The sequence below is a fragment of the Plutella xylostella genome, chromosome 12 (assembly GCF_932276165.1).
Source record: "Plutella xylostella chromosome 12, ilPluXylo3.1, whole genome shotgun sequence".
Lineage (NCBI taxonomy): Eukaryota > Metazoa > Arthropoda > Insecta > Lepidoptera > Plutellidae > Plutella > Plutella xylostella.
Genome location: NC_063992.1, coordinates 3179772 through 3203999, shown reverse-complemented (window position 1 = coordinate 3203999; position 24228 = coordinate 3179772). Strand labels below are relative to the sequence as shown.

At 38.4% G+C, this 24228-nt stretch overlaps 1 protein-coding gene across 11 annotated transcripts in view; it reads left to right on the top strand.

The window, feature by feature from the left end:
* LOC105388453 (dachshund homolog 1) overlaps positions 1-22647 on the top strand; it is a 126594-nt gene extending 103947 nt beyond the window's left edge. For 9 of the 11 annotated variants that reach the window (XM_048624363.1, XM_048624366.1, XM_048624365.1 and 6 more), the window contains 3 exons: positions 13351-13497; positions 14345-14554; positions 20109-22647. In XM_048624363.1, the coding sequence (XP_048480320.1) occupies positions 13351-13497; positions 14345-14554; positions 20109-20239 (488 nt within the window). In that variant the 3' untranslated portion in view covers positions 20240-22647. The remainder of the gene's footprint in view (positions 1-13350; positions 13498-14344; positions 14555-20108) is intronic. The other 2 variants (XM_048624359.1, XM_048624367.1) reach the window with 1 other exon arrangement.
* Positions 22648-24228: the final 1581 nt, after the last annotated feature.

Here is a 24228-nt window from a genome sequence, read left to right as displayed (position 1 = left end):
CAAAAACTTTATGAAATACGTTAAGTATATACGTATATACATATACTTAACGTATTTCATACTAATAACTCAAATATAATTCCAAAAAATATGGCCAAATACCTCAAAAATACGTAAAAGAATAAAATATTCAATTCACTTGGTCCATATTTCACGGTTGCTTACTTTGATATTAAACTCCTTACTTTTATATCATTGAAGCTACTTAAAGCGTATTTAATCAAAACCATTGAACTATCACCAATTAATAAGTAAGTCGCAGATTTAGCCAGCTGTTGTTTTTGTTTAGCGGCGCGGCATGCGGCGGGCGAGCGGTAACCCGATACGACGCGGGACCGTATTGCATGTCCACCTTATGTCTCCCGATGTCCTCTCGAATGGAAACACGCACATTCGTACCACCACTGCGATTTATTCAGTCAATTCTTCTTATGGCGCAGAGCAGTATTGGTTTTCTGACTGGCAGTTTCAAGTTTCCAATGCCAAGAGAAGTTGGCACTAGGTTACACTAGGTAAAAATTCTCTAAGAACTTTCTTTTTGTGAACCATCATGTTTGTTAGTTTCAGTAATGATCACGAGAACACCTTTCAAAGACATCATTAGTTTCAGTTACAAGGAGAACACACTTCAACCGAATAGTAAATACGCCTAGCGAATTTAGCAATGACTCAATGAAGCGTAGCAACTATTGGAGTGAAGGGTGCGTGAGTCAATTCGCGCGAGGTGATCAGAAGCCGGTGTGTTGAGGCCTGTGCCACCGGCGTCGCGGACTTGTCTCATTGAGTCACTGGAGCTGCAGGCTCGGGCCACCCGGCTCTGGGCCACTATGTGCCGGATAGATCTGACAGATCAGTCAACCAGTCACTGGTCTGTAGGTACGAATCTTACCTGAGCGGACCCCAAAAAGTTGTATTTATTTATTTATTTATTTTTAAGGCCCGTTAAGAACACATACTACAAACATAATATGAGTATAGATAGAATTATTATAATGTTGCTCACTTGTCTAACAGGCTTACAAATCAAATCCACTAATTATTTAACGAGCACTAGAACCCCTTGAAAATGGAGTAAGAATAATAATTATAAGACGAGATATAATCCCAAACAATACAAAGTGGTGAAAATGTACAAAAAGCAGCCCCCCCGTAATCCGTATCGCTACAGTAGCAACACAGTTCGAATAATTATCCCAAAAGCGTTAAGTTGGGTTTTAATTAAAGAAACAAACAAAAACAAGAGTTGGAGTGACTTAGCGGAGTTAGAGAACGAGTTTAAATTCTCAAAGTGTTTGTTGGTTTAAGATGGTCTTGCAGTGCCCCTCTTGTCTATAAATACATGAAAGCTACATCAGGTAATCGATTATTTCCAAGAGATGTTAGAAAATGTAATTGTATGCTCATTGTTAAGTCCAGTTGACCGTATCCGATGTCGTACGAGTTCTGATTCTTGATAGTTAGGTAAATTCATAAAATAACTGCCGTTTTATTCAATTGTGAGAAATATCGGTATCAAGTTCATCTGGAACAGATTATTCAAGCGTCAACCGACACTCGACAATCGGAATGCATAATTGACCGCAGTTTCCGTATCCAAAACAAATCACCCCGACTCATGTCATTCCTACAAATTACGCAATCAAAATTGATCCATCGATACACGAGGCATCCATTCTCGAATTCAGGGAACAAATGAATCGAATGTATCAGTTGAAGCATCGAATACACGAATCGATTGTAACGACAACGTCGATTGTGGGCCAATAAATCGTTAATGTTCGCCGACTTGAGCGCACATTAAGATCTTTGTTTAATACGGACCACACGCGAGAGGCATCTGCTACTGAAGCCATAGAGCGAAGTACTTCCGACGTAATATCATATTCAATTTAACTTGATACATTTTGTTTTTAGTACCTTTTGTTTTCAATAAAAAGAGCAGTAATGTCTGTAACTTATTTGAAACTAACATACATTGTTTTCTTTGACGATTTGTTGTGTTCATTGCGTCGTCATTTAAATGGATTTAGTAATCGTCTGCCATCTCTTGGAGCATGAAAGTTGAAGCCGTGTATAAACAGTTTAGGTACAAAACAGACGTTCTACGTTCGCCATTTGTCGGACGCTCTCAATAAAGTTTGTTTACTTGCTTATTGGTTTTTATCGAGAATGATGTCTGGTACTGCTTGTTTATCTTGCTTCGGTACTTATAACGTTTAAGCCATGGTAATGGGATTTTACGAGTTTATTGCTGAATGCAAACTGGACGTGCTGTGGTCACAGCAGTTCCAGCTATCGATAGCAAGTTGGTATACAAATATAATACGACCAATTTCAATACTCTTCCTCGAGGGGTCGAGCTACCATATTTTGGACAAAACCGAATTAAGTCTGTTCCCTTTTGGCTCTACTACATGACTGAACATAATCAAATGATACGAGAACAAATTGATTCGTGAAAACCCTTCCCTTGCCTATTAGTCTGCAATTTTCGGTAAATTTTTAGGGTTCGTCTGCTAAAGTCCACTGTTTGTAATAAAAAAGTTGAAACTTGAGTAATATGGAGAAGGCAATGCTACTGAAGAGTCATCGACAAAAAATGAATTCTATGTATGATGTATGTAAAAGTAGTATAGTCCAATATTCCACTTCTTTTGCATTTTATAAATTGCGTGGCAAAAATGTTTATATTTGCATGCCACTGTTTGATTAATAAACCTATTGAATTCCACTATCACTTTGGAGATTGAGCAATCGAGATTCGGAATTTTAACTTGATTGAAAATATTTTTCAGTTGACTTGTATAGGCCTAGGTACTTTAAATTTTATATTGATGGTACTTATATTATTATTTTTTTCTAAGTTATCTAATTTATAGTCAAAACACTCAAAATAATAAACTAGACTCGGCAAATTGAGTGGCGACTCGCACAATTTCAACACAATTTAATTCAATGAACTGTCAAAAAAGCTGTCGACGGCTATTACAGTCCGCTGCAAATGGACCGGACATTCGTTTCCCCGCGTCGGTTTCCGAAAGGGTGGCCAGTTTCCGGACACAAAGCTACATTTCACATTTCACACCCCCATGATGAATTAACCTTTTATTTTGGCGCTCGATTGAGACTGGTTGTTGAACGTGAATGCGAGTGCCCGGCTGCATGTGAAATGTCCTTTCAAGCTATAAAAGCTTCTGATCAAACTCAATCACGAATCTTCTGGTGTTTTACTGTTTTGTCTGGACGCTTTGTTTACGAGGGTTTTAGGACTCTTTTGTCATACATGACAAAAAACAACACTTTATTTGTCACAGTCACACACACACATAGGTTTCACTTTTTTGAAATAATAGAACTACACCAAACCAATAGAAGTAAATCTCAAAGTTAATGTTCAGTATAAACTATAGAGTGCCTACCTGTGGTCTATCTTACACCGCTGTTGTAACTAAAACTTCCCGCAAGCACATTCAATTCGATAAGTTCAGCAAATCTTGGCTCCAGCCCCTCGAATAGTTGGGGAACAATAAATTATTTAATAACCCTACCCGGCTAGGGTTCACTTAATCAGGCAATACATTCGGTCAAATCACCTCTTTAGAAACAATTAATTCTGGCTCGAGTGGTTTGATCACGGACCTTGCACTTGGAAGATGTCTTTGCGGCTAATTGAGCCGACTCCGTCCCTCTACGGACCACAATTTACAACGTATCAAGAAGGGCTGACTAATTTCAAAGATTTTCTGTTCTAGTGCTTTCATACAAGGAATTTATTCATTTGTAGTTGATTAATAAAATGGGCAGTTATTTGTGTTCCTTTGAAAAGTTATTCTCTCTAACTCTCCTTGCTCTATTTAATTTGCGCGGTTCGTCGTGCGATTCCGTAAAGTTTTGAATTTCAAAGCCTCGGGAGTTCTCGGAGAGGTCCTGTAATTAGACTCACTCGCTTGACCGTTGCGCAGTGTGGGCAGGCACTATCCGAATACTAGCACCCAGGCAACTGCAAGAAACTAATTCAAATAATAGCTTAGTTAGTCAACAAATAATAGTTTACCTAGGTACGCGGATCCCTCCGTAAAGTAGGAAAATACCAAAGTTCATTCAATACAAGTTGCACGGCGTTCAGCTCGAGCTACAATATAGGACTTCGCTTCACGAGAATTCTTTGAATTCTGTCACAAAAGATGTCAGTATCATATTTTGTAGCAGAGCACAAACTTGTTTCTTCAAACAAAATGCAGTAGTTCTCTGAACGTGAGGCCAAGATAGTTGGTGCGACTCGTACGGCGTCGCTCCTCAATGAAACGTAATCGTTTAGTGATCGAGACACTTCGGCCACTCTATCAATCATGGTGGGTCCACGTGCGACCAGCATCTGCGAACTTTTAATTTTCTCTCCGGCAAAATGAGAGATGGGGGCATTTGATGTCCGCTCGGGGAACTTCCAACGTTTTATTACAGTGTCCGGCTCTAAGTGGGTGTAAACTTTCAACACCCTTTGATTTACTTGGGGGACAGATACGTGTGTTGGCTGTTCTAAATTCGGTCCGTCCAAACAGTTGAACCTTTCAAATTAAATCTAATGTGCCACAGCCAAGACATAGTTTAAACTTAATATGCTCCAAAAAAGGTGAGGCAGCCGCCTATTGTAGCAGGCTAGTGGTAGGCAATTCAAAGGACCCTAAAAACAGTAATCACGGCCCGGCCGAGGACATTCCCAACCGCATAATGGGCGTCGCAATAATTACACTAATACCTTAAAGAGGCACCTTAATCACCTTAATCGGAAGCCAAACTAACGCAGCGCTGTCCCGCATAGAAATATCTTAAATTGGCAACACCGTCCGGCGACCGCCCATAAAACATCTTAATGAGCGCCGCTAGCAGCTGCGAGCACCTATATTGCGCTCTCATATCCATGCAAACTACCACGTCTTAGCGGCCTTACTTTCCTCCTCCTTGTTTACAAGTCGACAACTAATTTGATGCAATATGTGCATAGGACAGCATTACCCGCTATCTCCTCGACTCGTGTCTTGCATACATTTCCCCGCTCACCGCAACCTGACCCTTCCGCTGGCCAAACCCTCTCACGTTATTCAAATTCAGACCCGGCCCGACCATTTGGACACGGATTTGTTATAAGATTAAAGGAAGATTTCACTTGTGAAACAATATGGCAGACGATTTACATATTTCGTTTCCTTATTAGTTTCGGGATATTTGTTTTGGGGCAGCGAATTTACATCCACTGACCGATTAAATGGCCCTTAGGCGTCTTTAATGGGGGTGCCGCGTGGTCGTTGTTGGCCTCAACAAATGTGTACATATGCGTAATTGAATATTTTATGGGTTACAGCAAATTTACTGTGGACGTTTCATTGATATGGTGTATCTTACTTCAATTCGCATTATTTGGCTCGTCGCGGTGAATCCTAACGCTGTTTACCATAGAAAAGATTTCATCTCGTGTTTTTAAAAGAGTCAACACTGAAAAGCTTTCAAGCGTCGCCTTTTCAGTTTCCACGTGTGTTTATCGTTTGCATTTATCTGTTGACGGTTTATATTCCGCGGTTGACATTTACCCTCTGTTTCAACAAGCTTACGTTTCCCGACGAGTTTCTTTCATTTCCGCCGGAGTGCGCCTGCATTATACCCATTCAGGTGGAGATAGCTTCACTTAGTTTCCTCTTTTTCAGTGCAGTCGAGGTTAATTTCTGCATCTTTATTATTCTAGGGGATGGTCGGCGAGTTGTATGGGTGTAGTCTGTCTGCGCGCAGATTGTGTGGCGGAAAGCAAACTTGAATTGTTGGGTCGCCGTGTGGAGGTAATGAACGCGCGCGGGTGGGACATGCAGTGTTTGCTGCAGGCGTCTGGCGGAGCCCCGGGGGCGCGGGGGGCGGCGGGGGCAGGCGGGGCGGGGGCAGGGGGGGGGAGGTGCGACGCCACGTCCTGTATGCAAAGCGCCGCTTCCGCATTCGTTAATGCAAAAGCGGTACTCGTACCAACTTCAGGTGTACACTTTCAGCGGCGACTGTGTGTTCTCGATGTTGAGTCTAGCGATTTCAAACAAATCTCGTATCGCGTCGTCTACTCTATATACTCTATGGCATCGAGCGAATGGCGCTCTCACTCTACACAGTGCACACTTGCATTATGTACCTATATACTTACTTCAATTTAGGATTCAATTAAACTTTTATTTCTCTTTTGTTGATGCGGTATGGATCGCCGTCTAACGCTCCATTATTGCATTCATTCATTTCAGCTTCATTAAAATCGCATTAGGATTAATTTTTCCCGTCCCTGTTTTAATTCTGAGTTGGCTGAGGGGCTGGTCGGCTGCAATCATCCATGGTCAATATTTGCCGAACTTACCTGCGCCTGTTCCGCGCACTTTTGTACGATATTAAAACATTAAAGAAAATGTACAACAAGAATATTTCAGCTCTCCGTGTAAGCTGGCGGCATTAAAACTTTTATAACTGCTAGTATTTCATATTACTCGTAGTTACTTAGTGTTTTATTCAAAGAAAACGGCTTAGGTATACATTTTTACGACGCTCGACATACTCGTAGTTCGGTAATTTCTGTGCGGTCGTTACAATAATAAAAGGGTGATATAAATATTCCGCTGTAATTGGATAAGGCTTGATGGTTTGTTTGTACATAATTATGGGCGAATGTTGATGAGAAATGTAGTCGTTGGTGGACAGCTCGCCTCCACACCGCCCCGCGCCGTGTGACAAGTCACATGTCGCTACAAACTTGCAAACATAGACACATTCAGAAGTCGGTTATTTATCCAAGCTTCAATTATAGGCTTCGTATCAAATGTTACTACATCAAATGTCACATTATTAATTAAGTATTACGAGTAATTAATTTTTTAGCGATGAAATAAACAACATTTTATATTAAATTCCGAAAATGATATTTCCGTGCAAAGCTACGACAAAATATAGACCAAGATCCTTGAAAGTCATCGCACAAGACGAATGTAAATCGATATTTCTCGAATCGATTCAGGGAAGCCTCTCGATGCATTCGCACGCGATGCGGGCTCCTGCCAGTGGATATCTACAATATTATTAATTCAGGCATATTTAATGATGAAAAAATGATGAGTGTCAAGTTACGACCACACCGGTGAAGGAAGCATGCGTCAGTGGGCGTCCGACGAAATAAGTAAACGAATAACACTTTTTTACTAATGCCACCTAAAACTTACTATTTTCTTCGTTGACTTGGGTTTTGTTTCAAAAGTTCGATCTTATTTAATATCAGTCATCGAAATGTAGATACTTAATACTTTTTTGGTCAATATCTTACGGCTTCAAAGCAATGTGTAAATTCAAACGTGCGAAAAAAGAAAAATATGTAATAGTTACCGATCATAAAGTGAAAGCTAATCTTTGTTTACTATCTATAAACGTAAAAAAATATATGGTGTCAATATAGGGCATAACGAAAATTCATTAATTCAAGCTTATAACATTTTACTATGCTTATATGTACTAAACACAAAGAAAAATATAAATAAAACACCTAAGTATTTAAATGTTTATCTAACTTATGATTTAAAAAAATATGATCTTCCCTTGCATAATTATTTCAATACAAATAATTTAATGTCTTTACCATGCATGACCATGGCCATCAATCAAAATACAAAAAAAAAACTTTTTCAAAAATCAAAAATAGCCTGGAGCGCCTTATATCGGCTCAGACCAACATTACACGCTTCGCAACACTCTCGAATCTCTCGATACGATAGGAACAGTGAGCATGGGAGATATGTCAGATGAGAAGTGTGAATATTGGGACTTTCCTATTTTATGTAAACATAGAACAACGCGGACTCAGGTGTCCTCTCTACTCAATGTATGTAAATGGTTCGGTTTAGAATAACATGCTTTCGAGGTAAACTGCAATACAATGCTGCAATGGAAGAAGGGCTGATAAAAGATGACCTTAGAAAATAATGTTTAAAAAAATATAAACCTTGTGTTTAGTAGAGGTGGTCACCACATTGTCTGCATAACAAGTTCTAGATACACGTTAAAATATAAATTCAACTTCTTACTTCACTTCTACAGAATACCGTGTTCTGAAGGTACGTATAACAATAACCAGTGAAATGGTAACTATAAAGAGAGATTGCGTATTTTTTTACTATCGTCATAAGGAGTTGGAATGCTGACCGTCCCTTTGATCGGTTTGATAAAATTGCTCGTACGATATTCCTTTTCATAACCGTTACCCTCCGCGTTTGATGCGTCTTTGTTATTGTTATTGTTATTTACTTTTGGCCGAATATAAAATTCGGATTTTATTTTAAGCTCCTCAAATGTGTATTTCGACATGCATACGTACCTTTTTCAAATTATAAAAATAGTGTTCCTAACACATCTTTGCGAATTATTCATTTATTCGAATCGATATTTATTGAGACATTTCTTTTAACTCCTATGTCCGCTTTGTGGACTGCACCGGAAGAAAGAACCGACTATTGGGCAAGACGAAGAGGAAGCTGACATTGTCGATGACAAGTTATCGACGAAGGTCATCGGCGCACATAACTCACAGTCCCCCGGGCCGGACAAAACAATAATCCAGCGATATCCGGACGGGCCGTTTATCGCCTTCTACAGTCCGGTAGTAAATATTGTGCTGCGAATAAAAACATAAAACAAAATGTCCGCCCACTTGACACTTTTGTTTTACTAACCTCGATCTGCGCTGATTACTTTCCATAAAATTTCTATGATAAGTATTACGGTGAAATTGGAAAGCAAAATAGTCAAATCATGAAATGATTCTATTATTTTTCATTTCAATATTAAATAATAATGTAAGTAGTGTTAGGAAATTGCATGCCATGTCATCTCATAGTCAAGCCATAAACTAGAGAGATGATTTCACCTGATAGGGGCTTTGCCAAACTGATATGCAATCATTCATACACGCATTTATCGAAAACCCATTCGAACTGGTTCGATCTGGTTTTATTCTAGGCAATTTATTTTCAATAAAGAACTATAAAAAGACTTATCTAAATCGGTTCGGTGCCACACGAGGGGACTCTTGGCTGTCATAAAAGTCGAATGTTATTTACGCCATATTGCCAAAGTGGGAAAAACATATTTAATAGTGTCGCGGCCGATAACTTAAATGAGTTTTGTCAGCTTTTACCCCAATTCCCTCCTATATGTTTTTAGTCACTGTAGAAAACCAATTTTAGTTATATTTTTGTACTGCTTTGCGATTCTGTAAAATCAGACATCTCACTTTGATCTTCATTCTCCCTTCACCTTTCACTTCACGTATGTCATCTCATACATTAATTTGTCAAAATCTCGAAGTTGCGGAAATTACAGAATGCCAATTTCAAAACTCACTCCGGATTCAGAATCGAGTTTTGACAATTAGCTTTATAGAATCGCACTGCTGTACTTAATAAGATACCTGAATATGCAGGTAAATGAATTTTATTTTTACTGATGATGGAAGGCTTATGGGAAATACTTAGTATTGATCCAGCAATAATGCATTTTAGGCTCTACACTACAGCCTCTTCATACCCATGTCTCTAAATAACAATTATTCTAGAAATACCTATAAACATACCAATAAGACCATGAAAAGTTTAACCAAAGTAGACCGTAGTATTCCAATTCACGCAACAATGGGACAAAGAGCAAGTGAGCAGCAATGAATAGCATATGGGCATAGATTGTCTGCTTAGAGGTTATAATGCGGGCCGTAAAGCAATAAATGCATCCGTATCCGAGAGGGACGAGCCAGGACACCTCAGATAAGGCACCCCTTCGAACTACAAATATCCATACTCACTGTGCTGTGGGGTAATCGAAGCGCTTCTTTCTTCGTTTTGATTGATGTAAGGAGAAATATTGCAGATTACTTTTCTATGTACCTCGTATTATTATATTAAAGTTTTTTTACAGAGGTTAATGCACAGATGTGCAAACAAAACACTTAAATATACAGTAGTCGGAAAGTCATCATAATAAATAATGCAGTTAATAGAAATGCTAAAGATAAATATTAGCAAAATCATGGGCACAGGCCATATTCCCTACTAGAAATTATTCCACAAAAACGACACTGATATAAAATTGAGTCCATTCAGAAATATTGTATATGCGTATAACAGTTTCTATGATACCCGTGATGATTAATTGGTACGTCTGAATTGACCCTAACATGCGCTATTATTTAATGATCTCACATTAACATCGCTGGTCTACTGTATGTAGTATAAAGAGTATAATTGGCCGATAATTTATATAACTAAATTGTAATATACAGTAAATATTTCTATAAATTATTGACATTTTGAGGCATGAAGACAAGACAAATTGTGCCCCACTGAACCCCTCCGGCTAATACTGGCATTAAAACCTAATTACCTATAGAGCTACCACTCAGGAACATCTGTTATGTAAAAATCGACTTAAACATATTAACGGACATTAACAACGACGATATTATTATCTGAATTTTGTGAGTCACCATTATATATTTCACAAATAATTTTTAAACAGAAAAGTAAACGTATTTCTGAATTGCCTGTTCTCTTACAGTGGGCTCATTTACATGTTATTCGAGCAACAAACCCTAGGGGACTATATCAGCCATTTATGAGTGGGAAGTATTAAAGAAAGAAAACTCAAAAGATATAATAACAACGCAGAAAGCCGCGTGCAAGAAAACGGCTAGCGGGCTTCGGCGCCATTGTTCAGACTTTTAAAAACGGGAAAATGTACGAGGGGAAGGAAATCGGATGAAAATATGAAAAGAATACTCGCGTATAATACGTAACTGGAATGAAATGGAACGTCTGAGATCGGGCTTCATCCGTTGCGGTCGGCAAATATAATTTGCATAGGCAAGTAGCCCGATGTCTGCACCCCGGGTACCGCCATATTTGCTGCTTTCCGCTGCTCATACTGTTCCATGCCATATCCAATAGCTTTTATTACATTCCCATTGAGTGGATTCTTTCAATATTTCTATGTGCTATTTTTATTCGTGCCTATAGGCAACCTGCCAGCTATTTCGGACTCGTAATAAAATGATACATCATTGATAGTTATAGTTATACAATTGCTCCTATAATGTGCGTGTTAATACATTTGAGGCTTAATTAAGTTACCAAATGATTAAATATTCGAGTCATCGAACATACAATACAAGAATAAGAAAGTAACAAAAGAAAGATTAACAATATTTTAATTTCGAATGGTCTCTAGAGCTTTGATATTGGAACTACCGCGCGGCACAAAGGGTGACTACAAAAGATTATCAACTTTTTGTCCGACAAGCATCTGCATCAAATCGAAAGAAAGGAATCGATTGAAGAATTATTACGATTCATCGTTGGGTATGAATAAGGAAGCAATAGGCCGGATTACGGGCTCAAAGAGCGGCGCCGACAAGAGGATAGACAAATATTGACTTGTAGAAACAATGGGTGCCCACAAAGGAAGACTATTCATGCTTTCATTCATGTACAAAATTTATGAACCACCAGTGTCGGTCGGCATTATCACCTCGGTGGTGACAAATTTGAGCTAATTGATTTGCAACGTGTCGCTGGACCTGAAAGGTGGGATGAAAAGGGCCAAAAATAACACCCAGTCGGGTGCGAGTGGTTTTTCAGAGGAATTAGACCGACTGGCTGCTCGGACTCGCTCGTCCATCACATTTTCCAGCTGACGGACCCCCGAGCTACCTTTGTATTGGAGCGAAATTCTCTGAAAAAGGACCTCAAAACGCGACAATGTGGGAAAAGTAATTAAGCATAACGCATATTTTTTATCCAGTATACACACAGTACCTGGAAACTTTGTTTACCCAATAATGTGTTATGGGAAAATAAATTCTTGTCGTGTTACTTACATAAATAAGTACTTATCATCAATTGATCACACGTGTTTTCAGTTCTTACGTCGAAGACATTGCGTTACGTACGCAATATTGTCCTAATGTGTTATTTTGCTTAGCATTGAACCCTTCTAAATCTAAATTGATAGAAACAAAAAGCCACAAGTTGCTTATTACTGCGATGTGAAAGGTCAAACTATAACAAATGATGTGCGGACTGTGGACGGAGTTCGCGCCGATTCATTAGCACAACATTCATTATTACTGGCGAAACTTTAATTACAATATTTCTTCTATTTTCTCGCTGTCTATTTCCTTATTCATAATTTGTTTTGACTATAAATATTCCATCAGTGTATTCGCCAAGAAATAAATTTCAAAATCTAATTTCTGCAAGTAACCAACGCAATTCAGTTACCATAAATTCTCTATTCATTCCATGCGCGTTCTTGGTGTCTAAAGTAATAATAACTGACTTTTTAATAAAAGTATTTTATTATTCATGCCATTTTCATAAAATGAAGGAGTTATCTGCGACCCCATCGCCGGCCGGGTCCATCAAACTCTATCTGGCGCTCATCGCGAGACAGATCGTGGCCGACGCTTGGTCTAAGCAACAAGGACACACTTTGTGTCCGATACAAGCAACATTAAAATAAGTAATTTTTTCGATTAAATATTTTGTCATGAACTTTAATGTATGAAAGTTTGCCGACGTTTTTGAATGTTGTATGTAAATAAAGTCGGCAAAATGTATGTAAGAAGAACCGGTACCGCTTGCCGCCTGTCCTTCGTACCAAGAAGCCGCCCCCCTCCTCACCCCCCGGGGGCAGGGCTCGGCGTCTATCAACACGTGCACCAACTCAATCATTCGTCAATCACATCGCAGAGCGAACAAGACAGAAATACTCAATATTCTTACGAGAGACAAGGAATGAGAATGAAATCGGCGCGATGCGTGGACGATCTGTCGATTATCGACGGGCTAATTCCGAATCGAAAGGTGGTAACTGCGGCGGGCAGAATCGGTTTTGCACATGGATTCCTTTGACTTGCGCTCTTTACGAAATTTATATGCGGTTGAGAGGTAATTTCCGATTGAGAGGAGATGCGGCTGCGATGGCTCGGGAGAGAAAGGGACGGTTGTCACATGATGTTCGATGTGCCGTGCAGTGTGTTGCAAGAACCTCGTACCTAATGCAAATTGCAGCTGGAGAAAAGTATGGCGCTCGATGGCGCATGCGCTACGTCGAGAGAACCGATTATTTAGTCGACGTTTTGTTTTGTACTGCGTGCGGTATTCGTAGCAAATTGTTATTTTGATACGGTACAGGTTACGACGAGTATGACGAATTAAAATAATGGGGGCAAGAGCTTTCATTGTTGTTATTATTTGTATGTTTCCCGAGTCATTTTGTAACTTGTGTTTTTGTTTGCAGTGATGTACCAGAAGAGGTTAAAGAAGGAGAGGAAGCAGCGGCAGCACATCCAGGAGCAGCTGGAGATGGAGCTGAAGAGGCGGCAGAAGATCGAGGAGGCCCTCAAGCAGTCCGGGGCGCCGCAAGAGATACTGCGGATCGTCACAGGTAACCTACTTCACAAACCGCATCCTGTAACGTCCATCAAAACAGCTCTTGATTAGGGCATGTCAATAAAGTTCCAGACTGAGATTACTCTGCCAACTATCGTCACGTTACCGTACAAGATGTCTTCAACATGTCTGTGGCCCCTCAGACTATTCAACAAGTTCCAACTTGGAGTGCGTTACTCGCGAGTTATTCGTGCCCCTGACATGTTAACTTGCCGTCTGTCAAACTGTCTGTATATGGCTCAACTTGAAGGATACCTGCCCTTAAACTACGCCAACGATTCCAATGTACTTTTGACTCTAATATGTTTTGCGAAGATCTGTTATCGAGTGCGCTTCGGTATTACTTAAGTCATTCTTCGTCGGGGTGAGATGGAGTGCGTGACGTAAGAAGGGTGGATAAATGTTGGTGAAGGCTTGTACTAATCTCCGTGTCAGGAAATCGTTTCGCAGGCCATTTGAACCAAGGGATTGGGTGCTGCTCAACTAACACGCATTACGTAACCTTTGATTGCTGCCAATTTGGAAAATCTGATTTAGAAACTTTTGCCATTACCACACACTATCGTAGCTCACCTTCTTTATGTCGTTGTAGGGGAAAATGCTACAATTGCAGCACTCAAGAGCAATTATTTTCATTGCAAAAGAGCATATTTTTTTATAAAAAATCCTTAGTTTCCATCGTTGTTACGTGGAATACTTATACTTAGACATTCTGTGATATTGAAAACTCATCATTAAAAGTAAGAACGCAAAATATTCCAGCATTCAAAATATCCACCTTGATCAACATCCGCACGTGTCTCCACACCCATCACTAGCAACAGCAGAATGACAGCGTCCAGTGTTCATTGCAGAGAACCTGTCAGGGCAGCAGGAGGCGGCGCGGCCGGAGCGGGAGAGCGGGCCGGAGAGCCAGCCGCCGTCCGCGGAGCCGCCGCCCGCCTCGCCGCCGTACCAGCGCGAGCGGACCCCGGACAAGCCGCAGTGGAACTACCCGCCGCCCCCCGTCGACATCATGAGCGGGGGCGCCGCCTTCTGGCAGAATTACTCAGGTTTGTGTTCACTGAGATTGGAATTTTTAAGGATAAGTTTCATCATCATCACCACCCATCATGCACGGGTCTCCTTCCAATAAAGGAAGGGGTTTAGACCAAGTCCACCACGCTGGCCTAGTGCGGGTTGATGGACAGGATAAGTTTTAAAAAGGGAAAATTTGAACAAAATAAAAGTAAAACATGAAGAATGTTACCAGAGGGTTTCAAATATTCAAACCGGCGATTTAACGTAAAAATCAAAATCGAGATATGCTCACGGTCAGAAATTCTTATTACCAAAGGCAAGCGTAATTATTTGCAATTTCCATAAACTTCATTCGAATTTCATGTCATAAATTCGCTTTATTGAATTCTCGGACCCAAAACGATTCGGGGGAACGGACGCTTTTTACATTCACCATGAAATTTCATAAAATGTATTCGATATTGCATTTATCTTCATCATATGACATGTCCCGTATGTAGTCGGGAACTATAATCGGTGCGATTTCGTTGATATTTTGATTTTCATTGTGACGCTTTAAAACCGTGTTGGGTGGATTACTTTACATAATTATTCGAAACCTTTTTCGTGGCGAGGTTTTGAGCGCTTCCAATATAGTTAGTAACTACATGCAGTAACCTTTACCGAAACCCCGGGCCGGTGCAAAACGAAGAGTACGCGCAAACTGCGTACAACGATCCCGTATCAAAAGACTTTAACTAGAACACAGCGCTTCCGCGCACCAAAACAACGACGGCCAATCCACATATCAGTGAATTTAAACCGAACGACTTTTTGCTCGTACTCGCCCACTGCTTGTGGAAAGCCCAGCAATTTGATTAAAAATGCAACGTTGTGGAGCACTATTGTACGTAGCCCCCCGCATGCCAACTTTGAAGCTTATGTAGCCTCGCGCGGATGACGCGAGAATTCTGATATGGCATTCATACGATTCCTACCTTTTAATTTGGCATCTCTGTCGACATGTATATTTCCGCAATCGGAACGAATCGCGGCCCCTAACTGCGATTCAAAGTAAGGGGTTGATGTAGTGAAACATTGATATGGAATTAATAATTTCCTGTGTTTTTGCTTACGAGTGCCTTTCAAGTAGTAAAATTGCGAGTAATTTAAGTGTTCCCCCCGCGCCCCCCTCGTCGGGACGCACGCGAGCACGCGACTGCACTTGCACTCCGGTAATCTTCTAATGTTTCTAGCCTTTCAAGATTACCATCGCGATACACTTCACCATTCACAATAACTACATAATTGAACATATCATACGATAAGTACCACTTTTGAATCAACTGAGAATCCGCGTTTATTATTTTTTATCACCAATATTTATTATCTCAACTTTGCGTCACTTGAAATAAAATAAAAATTGCAAAAAGCAACAACAAAAAAGTTTATCCTCGAGAGTTCTTTTTGTTGAAAGGAAAAATATAATATTTTATCTTTCGTAAATTAGAAAAGTTTACTGGTTTTCTTGTAAAGGCTCCGGGAGGGTCTAGATCAAACATTTATGAATTAATTGTGTCTCTCTGTCTACATTCATAACAAAAACTTTTGTCAGTGGTGCTGTAAATGTAGACCAAAAAAATATGTTAAGAACTTCCTTATTTTTATTAGCATTGGCACATGTCAGGAGAACATACTCTTATATGGATAAGACTGTGGTCCCTGGTACGGAAGTATGGCCCTTAGTAATAAAATATAACATCACACATACACGGTATTGAGACCAGAAACAAAAATAAGTTGCTTTTCCCCACACTCAGACTTTCGAAAACGAACACATCATTCATGGGGAACTGTATACGTTTTTATAATAAATTATCAAATGAAGCAATAAACCTTACTGAGCAAAAATTTAAGAATTATGTTAAAGCTACATTATGTAGTAAAGCTTACTATAGTATAAATGATTATTTAAACGACAAAAACGCGTGGTCTTGTCCACCTCAGCTAAGGCTATTGAAAAAAAAAAATGAAATGGATATAGGTACTTAAGTAAAATTGTAGGTACTAGATATAAGTAAAAATTGTAATAGATTATAAGGAAAAAGTTGAAAAGATGCTCGAGGAGTTTCTTTCGCCATTTCTTTCCTTCTCAATGACGGGGCCTTTGTGAAATGGTGGTAGATGACTATCGACAAATAATTGTAAAATTTTACGTCGATTAAACAATTTGAATTTGAATTTGAATCAGTCAGGCTGTTTCATAAAAACTCTAAGATTTGCTTCCCGGATGTACCTACTGCGCGAATGAGACATGGCGGATAGGCCAGCAACTGATGCTAAGTAATATAAAGTTGAAAAATTAATAAAGAGGGAAGTTCTCCCTTTATAGGTGAGCCTGTAAAATGAATGGAAATAAAATTGTACAGCACAGGTGCGCCAAACCTTTGACGATATTAACTTTTTGTTTATGTTTAAGTAATACCACCGGAATTTTGCTCTTTCATACTTTTAAGACAGGAATTGGATTTGAGTCATATTATGCAATCGCATTGGATATTAGTGCATTTTCTTTTACTACTAAGCTCAATCAATATTTTTAATTATCCATTAAATTACGTACAGATTGAAAAAGTAGTTTAGTAATAGTAGTTAATAGGTGCCAATAATTTTAATTTACTTAAGTATGTGTTATCCGAAACCAAACTTTTTACCAATATATCTATCATGATAATATTTTGGTGTTTCGTATACCCGTAAGTATCTGTATATGTATACTATTATATAGCACGTCAGGTGCTACCTGCCGTGGCCCGGCTATCTCTTAGCTCGATGACCTCAAAACCCACCCCTTTGTCCCAACAACAACCATCTCAAATTCCTCTCTGTAAAAAGTTCAAAAATAATCATCACACTTTTTGTATCTATTCCAGTTTTTAAAAAGAATAATTATATTTTAACAGCCGCGTTGGCGAGGTGTCGATTGCTCAAATTGGAACCATCATTAAGAAGCTTAGTTAAAAAAAAAAACGTGCAAAATAATGAGTTGGGTACACAGTTTTACGGTATTACTAGCAAAGGTATTGGATGACGGAAAAATTAAGGATTTTGGATTTTAATTATGGTTAAAAAACCGAGCTTCGTTCAACAAAAAGTATCGAATAGACGTGGATGACAATGATCACGTCTAAATACGCCGCCACCTGTGTCTCTAGGCGAGGTAGAGACCCTATGTTCTCTTCATTTCTTGCTTCACCTCTATTTAATTATAAAATCAATTCGTTTTTCTCGAAATCAATCGTTGGTTCGATCCATTGAGGCTGTTTTTCGAAGATCCCAAAAAAGGAAGCAACATTAGACCGCCGACCGTGAAAGAACTCGTAAATTGAAAAGATACGAAACTAAATAAAAATAGCTTTATGTCCGATTTGGTGCTACTGGTTCATTCTTTCGGTTTTTTTATTAGTTCAGTAGCTGCTTTATTGATTTTCACATAATGGTGGACTATCAACGCACCAGATAAATTAGTAGTAGGTACGAAATTAATATTGTGCCTATTGTTAGCTTCCTATAATATATTTTATTTATTTACTAATAAATTATACGATTATTTACTATCATCGGAGGTAATTATTTCATCTGAAAGAATGGTGTTGCATTTCATTGTGGATAAAACAGTCAGATTCTGCCTACAGACCTATTATTGTTACTACATCTGTGTTACTCGTAGGTAACTAACTGAACAAAATATACATGTAGTTAAGGTGTTAATAGTAATTTGTTTCCATGACTGACTGAGTACTACTGATAGGTAGGACTATCCATCCACAACATTTTTTGTTGAAAATTTCCAAATAAATCGAATCACGTATATACCCGACGTTTTTGTCAATGATCCAGTAAAAAGTTGTTCGGCTAGCAGCCGGCACAAAGCTATAAACGTGGCGATGTAATACTCACTCATTTCAATTTACTTCAATTCGACGCTTGTGATTACAGGAGACAACATGAAAGCCCATCTATTCGCTAAGCTGAGCACTCAGCCGTGACAAAAAGTTATTTCAAAGAACAAATAGATTATAGCTCTCAAAGGAACCGGCAATTCTGTTTTAGGAGCGGCAAATGCAAAAATATTACGTATTCAAACAAACCTAATAGGACATTTAGGGGTGGCACCGAAGTGAAACGGCAAAGACCGAAGCTTTTAAGTGTATAATATTTAATTGTGACGCCCTAGGCGTATAATCTCGCCAGGGATAATAGGTTTCTGTTTTGGGACAGCCCTCGCCGGTGACGCGAGACGCCGCCCGCGGCCACACTCGCACAAATCGCATTAACCAACACTCTTTTAACTGATCTATGTTTTCTCAAGTAACTTACTGTTTCAAAGCCCCACTTGGGATAGCCAAATCGTGAAACAATTCGAATTCAAGCGATTCTTAAGTGAAACAAAGTAATGTAGAGACTTTAATGAATTTAAGCTCGTATTAGGTAAAGCAAAAAGCATTATAAATCCTCGCATTCGGAGCATAAATTGTAAACGAATGGCAAGAGCTGAAATTGAATTCCCTGTTGAGAAAATGTTCCATCAAAGTAAGCAAAAAACGAGATTCCGTTTATATCTTTTATATCTAGTAAATTGCAGGAGGCGGCAAGCGTTGCATGAAATTGAATAAGCATATTTCGTAAAACGCCGACGTTTTCGGAGACAATTGCCTTACCTCACCTACTGGCGCCTACACTCGGGAACTTTGTCAATTTCCCTAAAATCTTATTACTGATCTTGCTGGGAGCTCACGACTTTACACATACTTTTGTTGTCTCTTATTGTGACAGAGTCCCCCTTGTTAGTCTATAATGCGCCCCTTTCTATATTTTTGAATAAGAGTTCTTTCTACCGGTCGGAGGTCACTTGAAATAAGCAATAAGCTAAGGAATAATGATTCATCACCTACAATTTAACTGCTTAACTAGCGAAAAAGCGTTCGAAATCGTTTCATTCAAATGCACCTTCTACTTTCAATGTCTGACGTGGCTACATGTGCTTACATACAAGCAGAAGTAACTCATATAAACATTTTCTCATTTACGCGCTGTTAATTACCTCTGAAACGATTGCCAAGAACAACCCTCCTGGCTCCCGACACAATTTAATAATCACACCGTATATTAGGAAGTGAGTAGGTTTTTACCAAAGGGTCGGTATATTAAATTAGTCAGTGTGTATGATTTGCGATAGATATGCGAGTCCGTTTGATGTAAGATGGTGTGGCTCGGGACGCTAATGAAATATTCTGGGACACCACACGTAATATAAGTATGTATAGCCATAGTAGTCATTGTCACATCACATGCTTTGAATGACCGTTGAATGAAGATTAACTTCAATAATGCGCCAGTTATTTTTTTTATGATTTTTGGTCTTTTATCAGTTATGAAAGCTGAATGAGCTTTTAAGATTTTGTCAATGACTACTTCCATGTTTTTGTTCCCGGACTACCGTATTTTGAATATGCTATACCTCGCTCATTATCAACCATACCATGTATCACCTTTTCCACCTAAACAAAGACAGTTTCTACAGCATTACTTCTGCATTGCCCTCAGAATCCCTGGCCCAAGAGTTGGAGATGGAGCGCAAGTCGCGGCAGCAGGCGCTGGACCGTGACGTCAAGAGCCCTCTGTCGGAGCGAGCGCCGTACTACAAGAACTCCGTGCTCTTCAGCTCCGCCACTTAGCTACCCGCCGCCGGGGACTTCCCCGACCAAGACAAGGAAGACAAGAAACCCATCATCAGCGTCAAGCCAGAGTTCAGAGTCAAGTAGTGGCAGGTAGCAAGCGACGGTTCGTTTTTATATAATCGTTTTTCTTATAACAGATCTCGACGACGTCGTACTAAGTGTCGTTTTATTACGCTAATGTAAATATTGTTATCGATAGTGAAGTAGTATTTTGTGCGCCACGGCGGGGACACTTCTTCCATAGTGAAAATGTAATTAGATAATTATTATTGTAACTTGTAAATATTTTTCTTCGTTAGTTACGGTCTCGTCCGCGGTAGGCGTTTGTCGGACAGTTTTAATCATTTATTCATGTGAAGTACCTTTAAATATAAATGCCATATTTATTTCATAAGCAATCTTTTTCAGTTTATCGCGTATCTATAAACCGAGGATATAATATCTTGGTCTTTAAATATAAATATTTTATGTACATACATATCATAATTTCGTGTTCAAAAATCTAATTGAAAACATCAAATTGATTCAAATGGTTGGAATTGAAGAAAGACTGCTTTTGGAGTTGATTTTCGCTGTGTGTCGTTCAGAAACATCCCTCGTCCACTAGTCCCTTCACCGGTGTCTGTTGAATTTAGTTCCTAATGATTCCTGTTTGCAGCACAAACTGTTTATCATCATCAACGTCATCATCACTTCGAACAAACAATCATCAATCATACATTAGTTTTACGTTCATTAGAATTATGTGATCTTCAATAATGATAATTTGTTTATAAGACACATGTAATTTATTCAACTTTAGTGCAATGACTAGATGTAACTAGGTGTAATCATTCAACATGTATGATAGATTTGTTAAATAAGTTTGAAAATAAATACTTTTTAATTTTACTGACTGAAACTTAAGAGACAGTAACAACGTACAATAAAATACTGTAAGTGTTAAATGAATACAATTTAAAAGTATATTAAAATTGTATCTGAAACACAAATACTAGAACCAATAGATGATGGAATATGTACACAATTCAAAATAAAAAGCACCATCTCTTGTGAATTGAAAGAAGCAATTTTGTATCGTAAGATATTAATGCAGAGCTAGTTTAAACTAATAATGAGGATTTCAACGTAAATTGTCTACTCGAAGTCCTGATTGTTTAACTCTGATCAGTCGCAAGCTACTTTCATCTTAACATAAGTCTATTTGAAATAAAAATAGCTACAAGTTAAGTACAGGCAGCAATGCAGATATCTGACCTTTTGATTTAGCTATTTGAATGGCATTTACAAAATTTGAGCATTTATCAGAAACCAGTTTAGACTATAATTTGTCTGCTTGCATCCTGTTATCGGGTGGCGCTTTTAGCAAAGTAAACCGAAATTTAAATACTTACGTAGAAAGTTCAGATATTTGCGTTTCACCCTGTATATCAACACTTAGTTCCATTCCCTGTTTCATGCAATTAGCAGTTTCAATGTATATGATTAGAGTAATCAATAAATGATAAGTGCGGTAGTATTAACTAAACATAATAAGCGATAGCGATATTTATATTGAAGCCTAGTTTACGAGATGACTCTATGTCAAAATATTTAACTGCTTGGATAAGGTTCAAAGGATATCTCGGGAGTATTGGCGCTTGGCTATACATAGTTCCACCGGTATGTCGAGTCTACTGTGTAATAAATGAAACACATGATTTGTAATACGGATATTAAGAGCTATAATTATACTCTTTCGGGATGATAGTCAAGCGCCGATCCAAATGATCGCTTCGTAATATTAATTTCATACAATATTATCTATTCGGTAATAGGTAATGTGTCGTAAATTATAAAAAACATACTTAGTTGTTATTATAAATGTTAGAGAGCATGCGTGATTGTGTAAAGAGCGTGAATGTGGTACGGTTGTATCGGTTTTTACTTGCGTTCTTTTCTTACAACTAGAGCAGCCCCGAAAGAATTATCATTATTTAATTCAATTATTTTCTTCTCATTTTTTTTCTGTTCAGTACTGTTTATCTTTTAAAATGGCATAACTTAAGATAGATTCTAGGTTCAACCGGCTTACTTCAAATTTAATACTGTTATTTATTTTTGAAATGATTAATAGATATTTGAAATCTTATTAGCCGGTGGAACCTTTAAATCTTGTCAAACTTTATTTCTACTTATATTTTATGTCAAGTATCTTCTTCCTGTATAAGTAATGGTATTTTTTAGCTATATTTACAGTTGGTTGAGGCTTTTCAATGTACACAGTACCTTATTTTATCGTATTTAATACTGCAAGCATGTGTATTATTTATTATTTCTATTTTACGATTAATTTACTTAAAATTGTGTGTGTGCCTTGTATATCGTAGATGAAAATATCAAGATTAAAAACGTAAAAATATCAACTTGTGTTTACTTTAAAAAATACGCCCTTCTAGTACTAAGTTAACATAATTGATGAGTACGGGTTTGATTCCCGGGTGGGATTGGAGACTATCCATGTTGAGTTTAAGCAAATAGGCTAACCAGATCTAAAATATATCCATAGCCGACTTTAGGTAGGCAGGCAAGTACACTGAGGGTGGGTGGATACGTAGGTACTTTCCTCTTTTCTTAGCTGTACTGTACTAAACTTTGGCTGATTGCAATGAAAGTAACGACGTTGCTTGAAATTGAGGTTATTATATAACCTACTGGACACCATTTTTCAGCAATCGAAGATGTCTTTAGTTAGAAAATGGCTTATGAGAATCTAGCTCCATCCAGACCATAGGTAAGATAATGACAGCTTAATGCTGCTTTTCCACCATAAATCTGTAGTTTCTGCTACTAGTGCCAGAGATAGATACTTACAAGTGCCCATATAAACTTAAAGTTCCTTTGTGCAACTCAGTGTCAGACACGACAAAACTTATATGTACCTATATAGCGCACCTCTTTTTAGATCACGGCTGAACCAATATAATACTATGAAAGGCATGCATAATATGCATGCGTGCATAAGCTGACACCCTGGATTAACATTGGGCTACTTTTTATCCCGGAAATCCCATGGTAAAATCATTTCAGGAGTAGCAAAGCTTGGTGTAAAAGTTATTTATAAATTAACAAAGAAAGATTATGGTAATTAACATCATTACAATAACCTGTGACCTCCTGTACCCTCTGACGTGAAGAGACATGGCTTGATGAATGCGATGAAGAACGGGGATGTTTGCCTGAAACCATAAATCTACGACTAATGCGGTTATGCGACTCGTTATTAAGTGACCCAGGGTCGAGTCTACTAAATAATGGGGACTGGATCATGTGCCGTCTACATGGTTTTCAAGTTTGAGGTCCGAGTTTTCTGCTGTTCGGTGGCTGCAGAGTTGGATATAATAATATTGGTAACACGTTTAAACAAATTTATATAGAGTGAGATAGGTGTTTAGATGAAAGGCATAAACGCTTTACGGTGATTCGATATAAATTCTTGATGGAGCTACAGTCCAACTACAAAGTCATGAAAATAAAGAGCGCGATTTTGTTAAGACTTTTTATCATTATCAGTTATTTACTTACATTTTAAAAATAAAATACCGTATGGGTATGGCTTTTTGACGGATTTGTCCTTAAATAAATATAATACATCGATAAAATAAGGTCTGTAACAATTAGTTAGAATCCACTTCCGTTTTCAGGACTTATAGTTACTGTACTGTACTGTACTTACTGAATACCAATAACTTTTGGACCTCAACCGACCCCATGTCCACTATCATCTTCGCATTGTCTGGCGTGTAGAATTTTAATAATCTACATAGCAGACTTGGGCCCAGGACATTTGATCATTAGCTAGTCCATATTGTTGCCGCGAATGCCGTGTCGTATAAATACGACAGGTTGAATAGCTTTTAGTTGTGGTTTGACGCTTTAACTACTTCAATAAGTAACTTAACTACGTTTTATGATGTAAAGTATATTTTAAATTTAGCGACTACTTA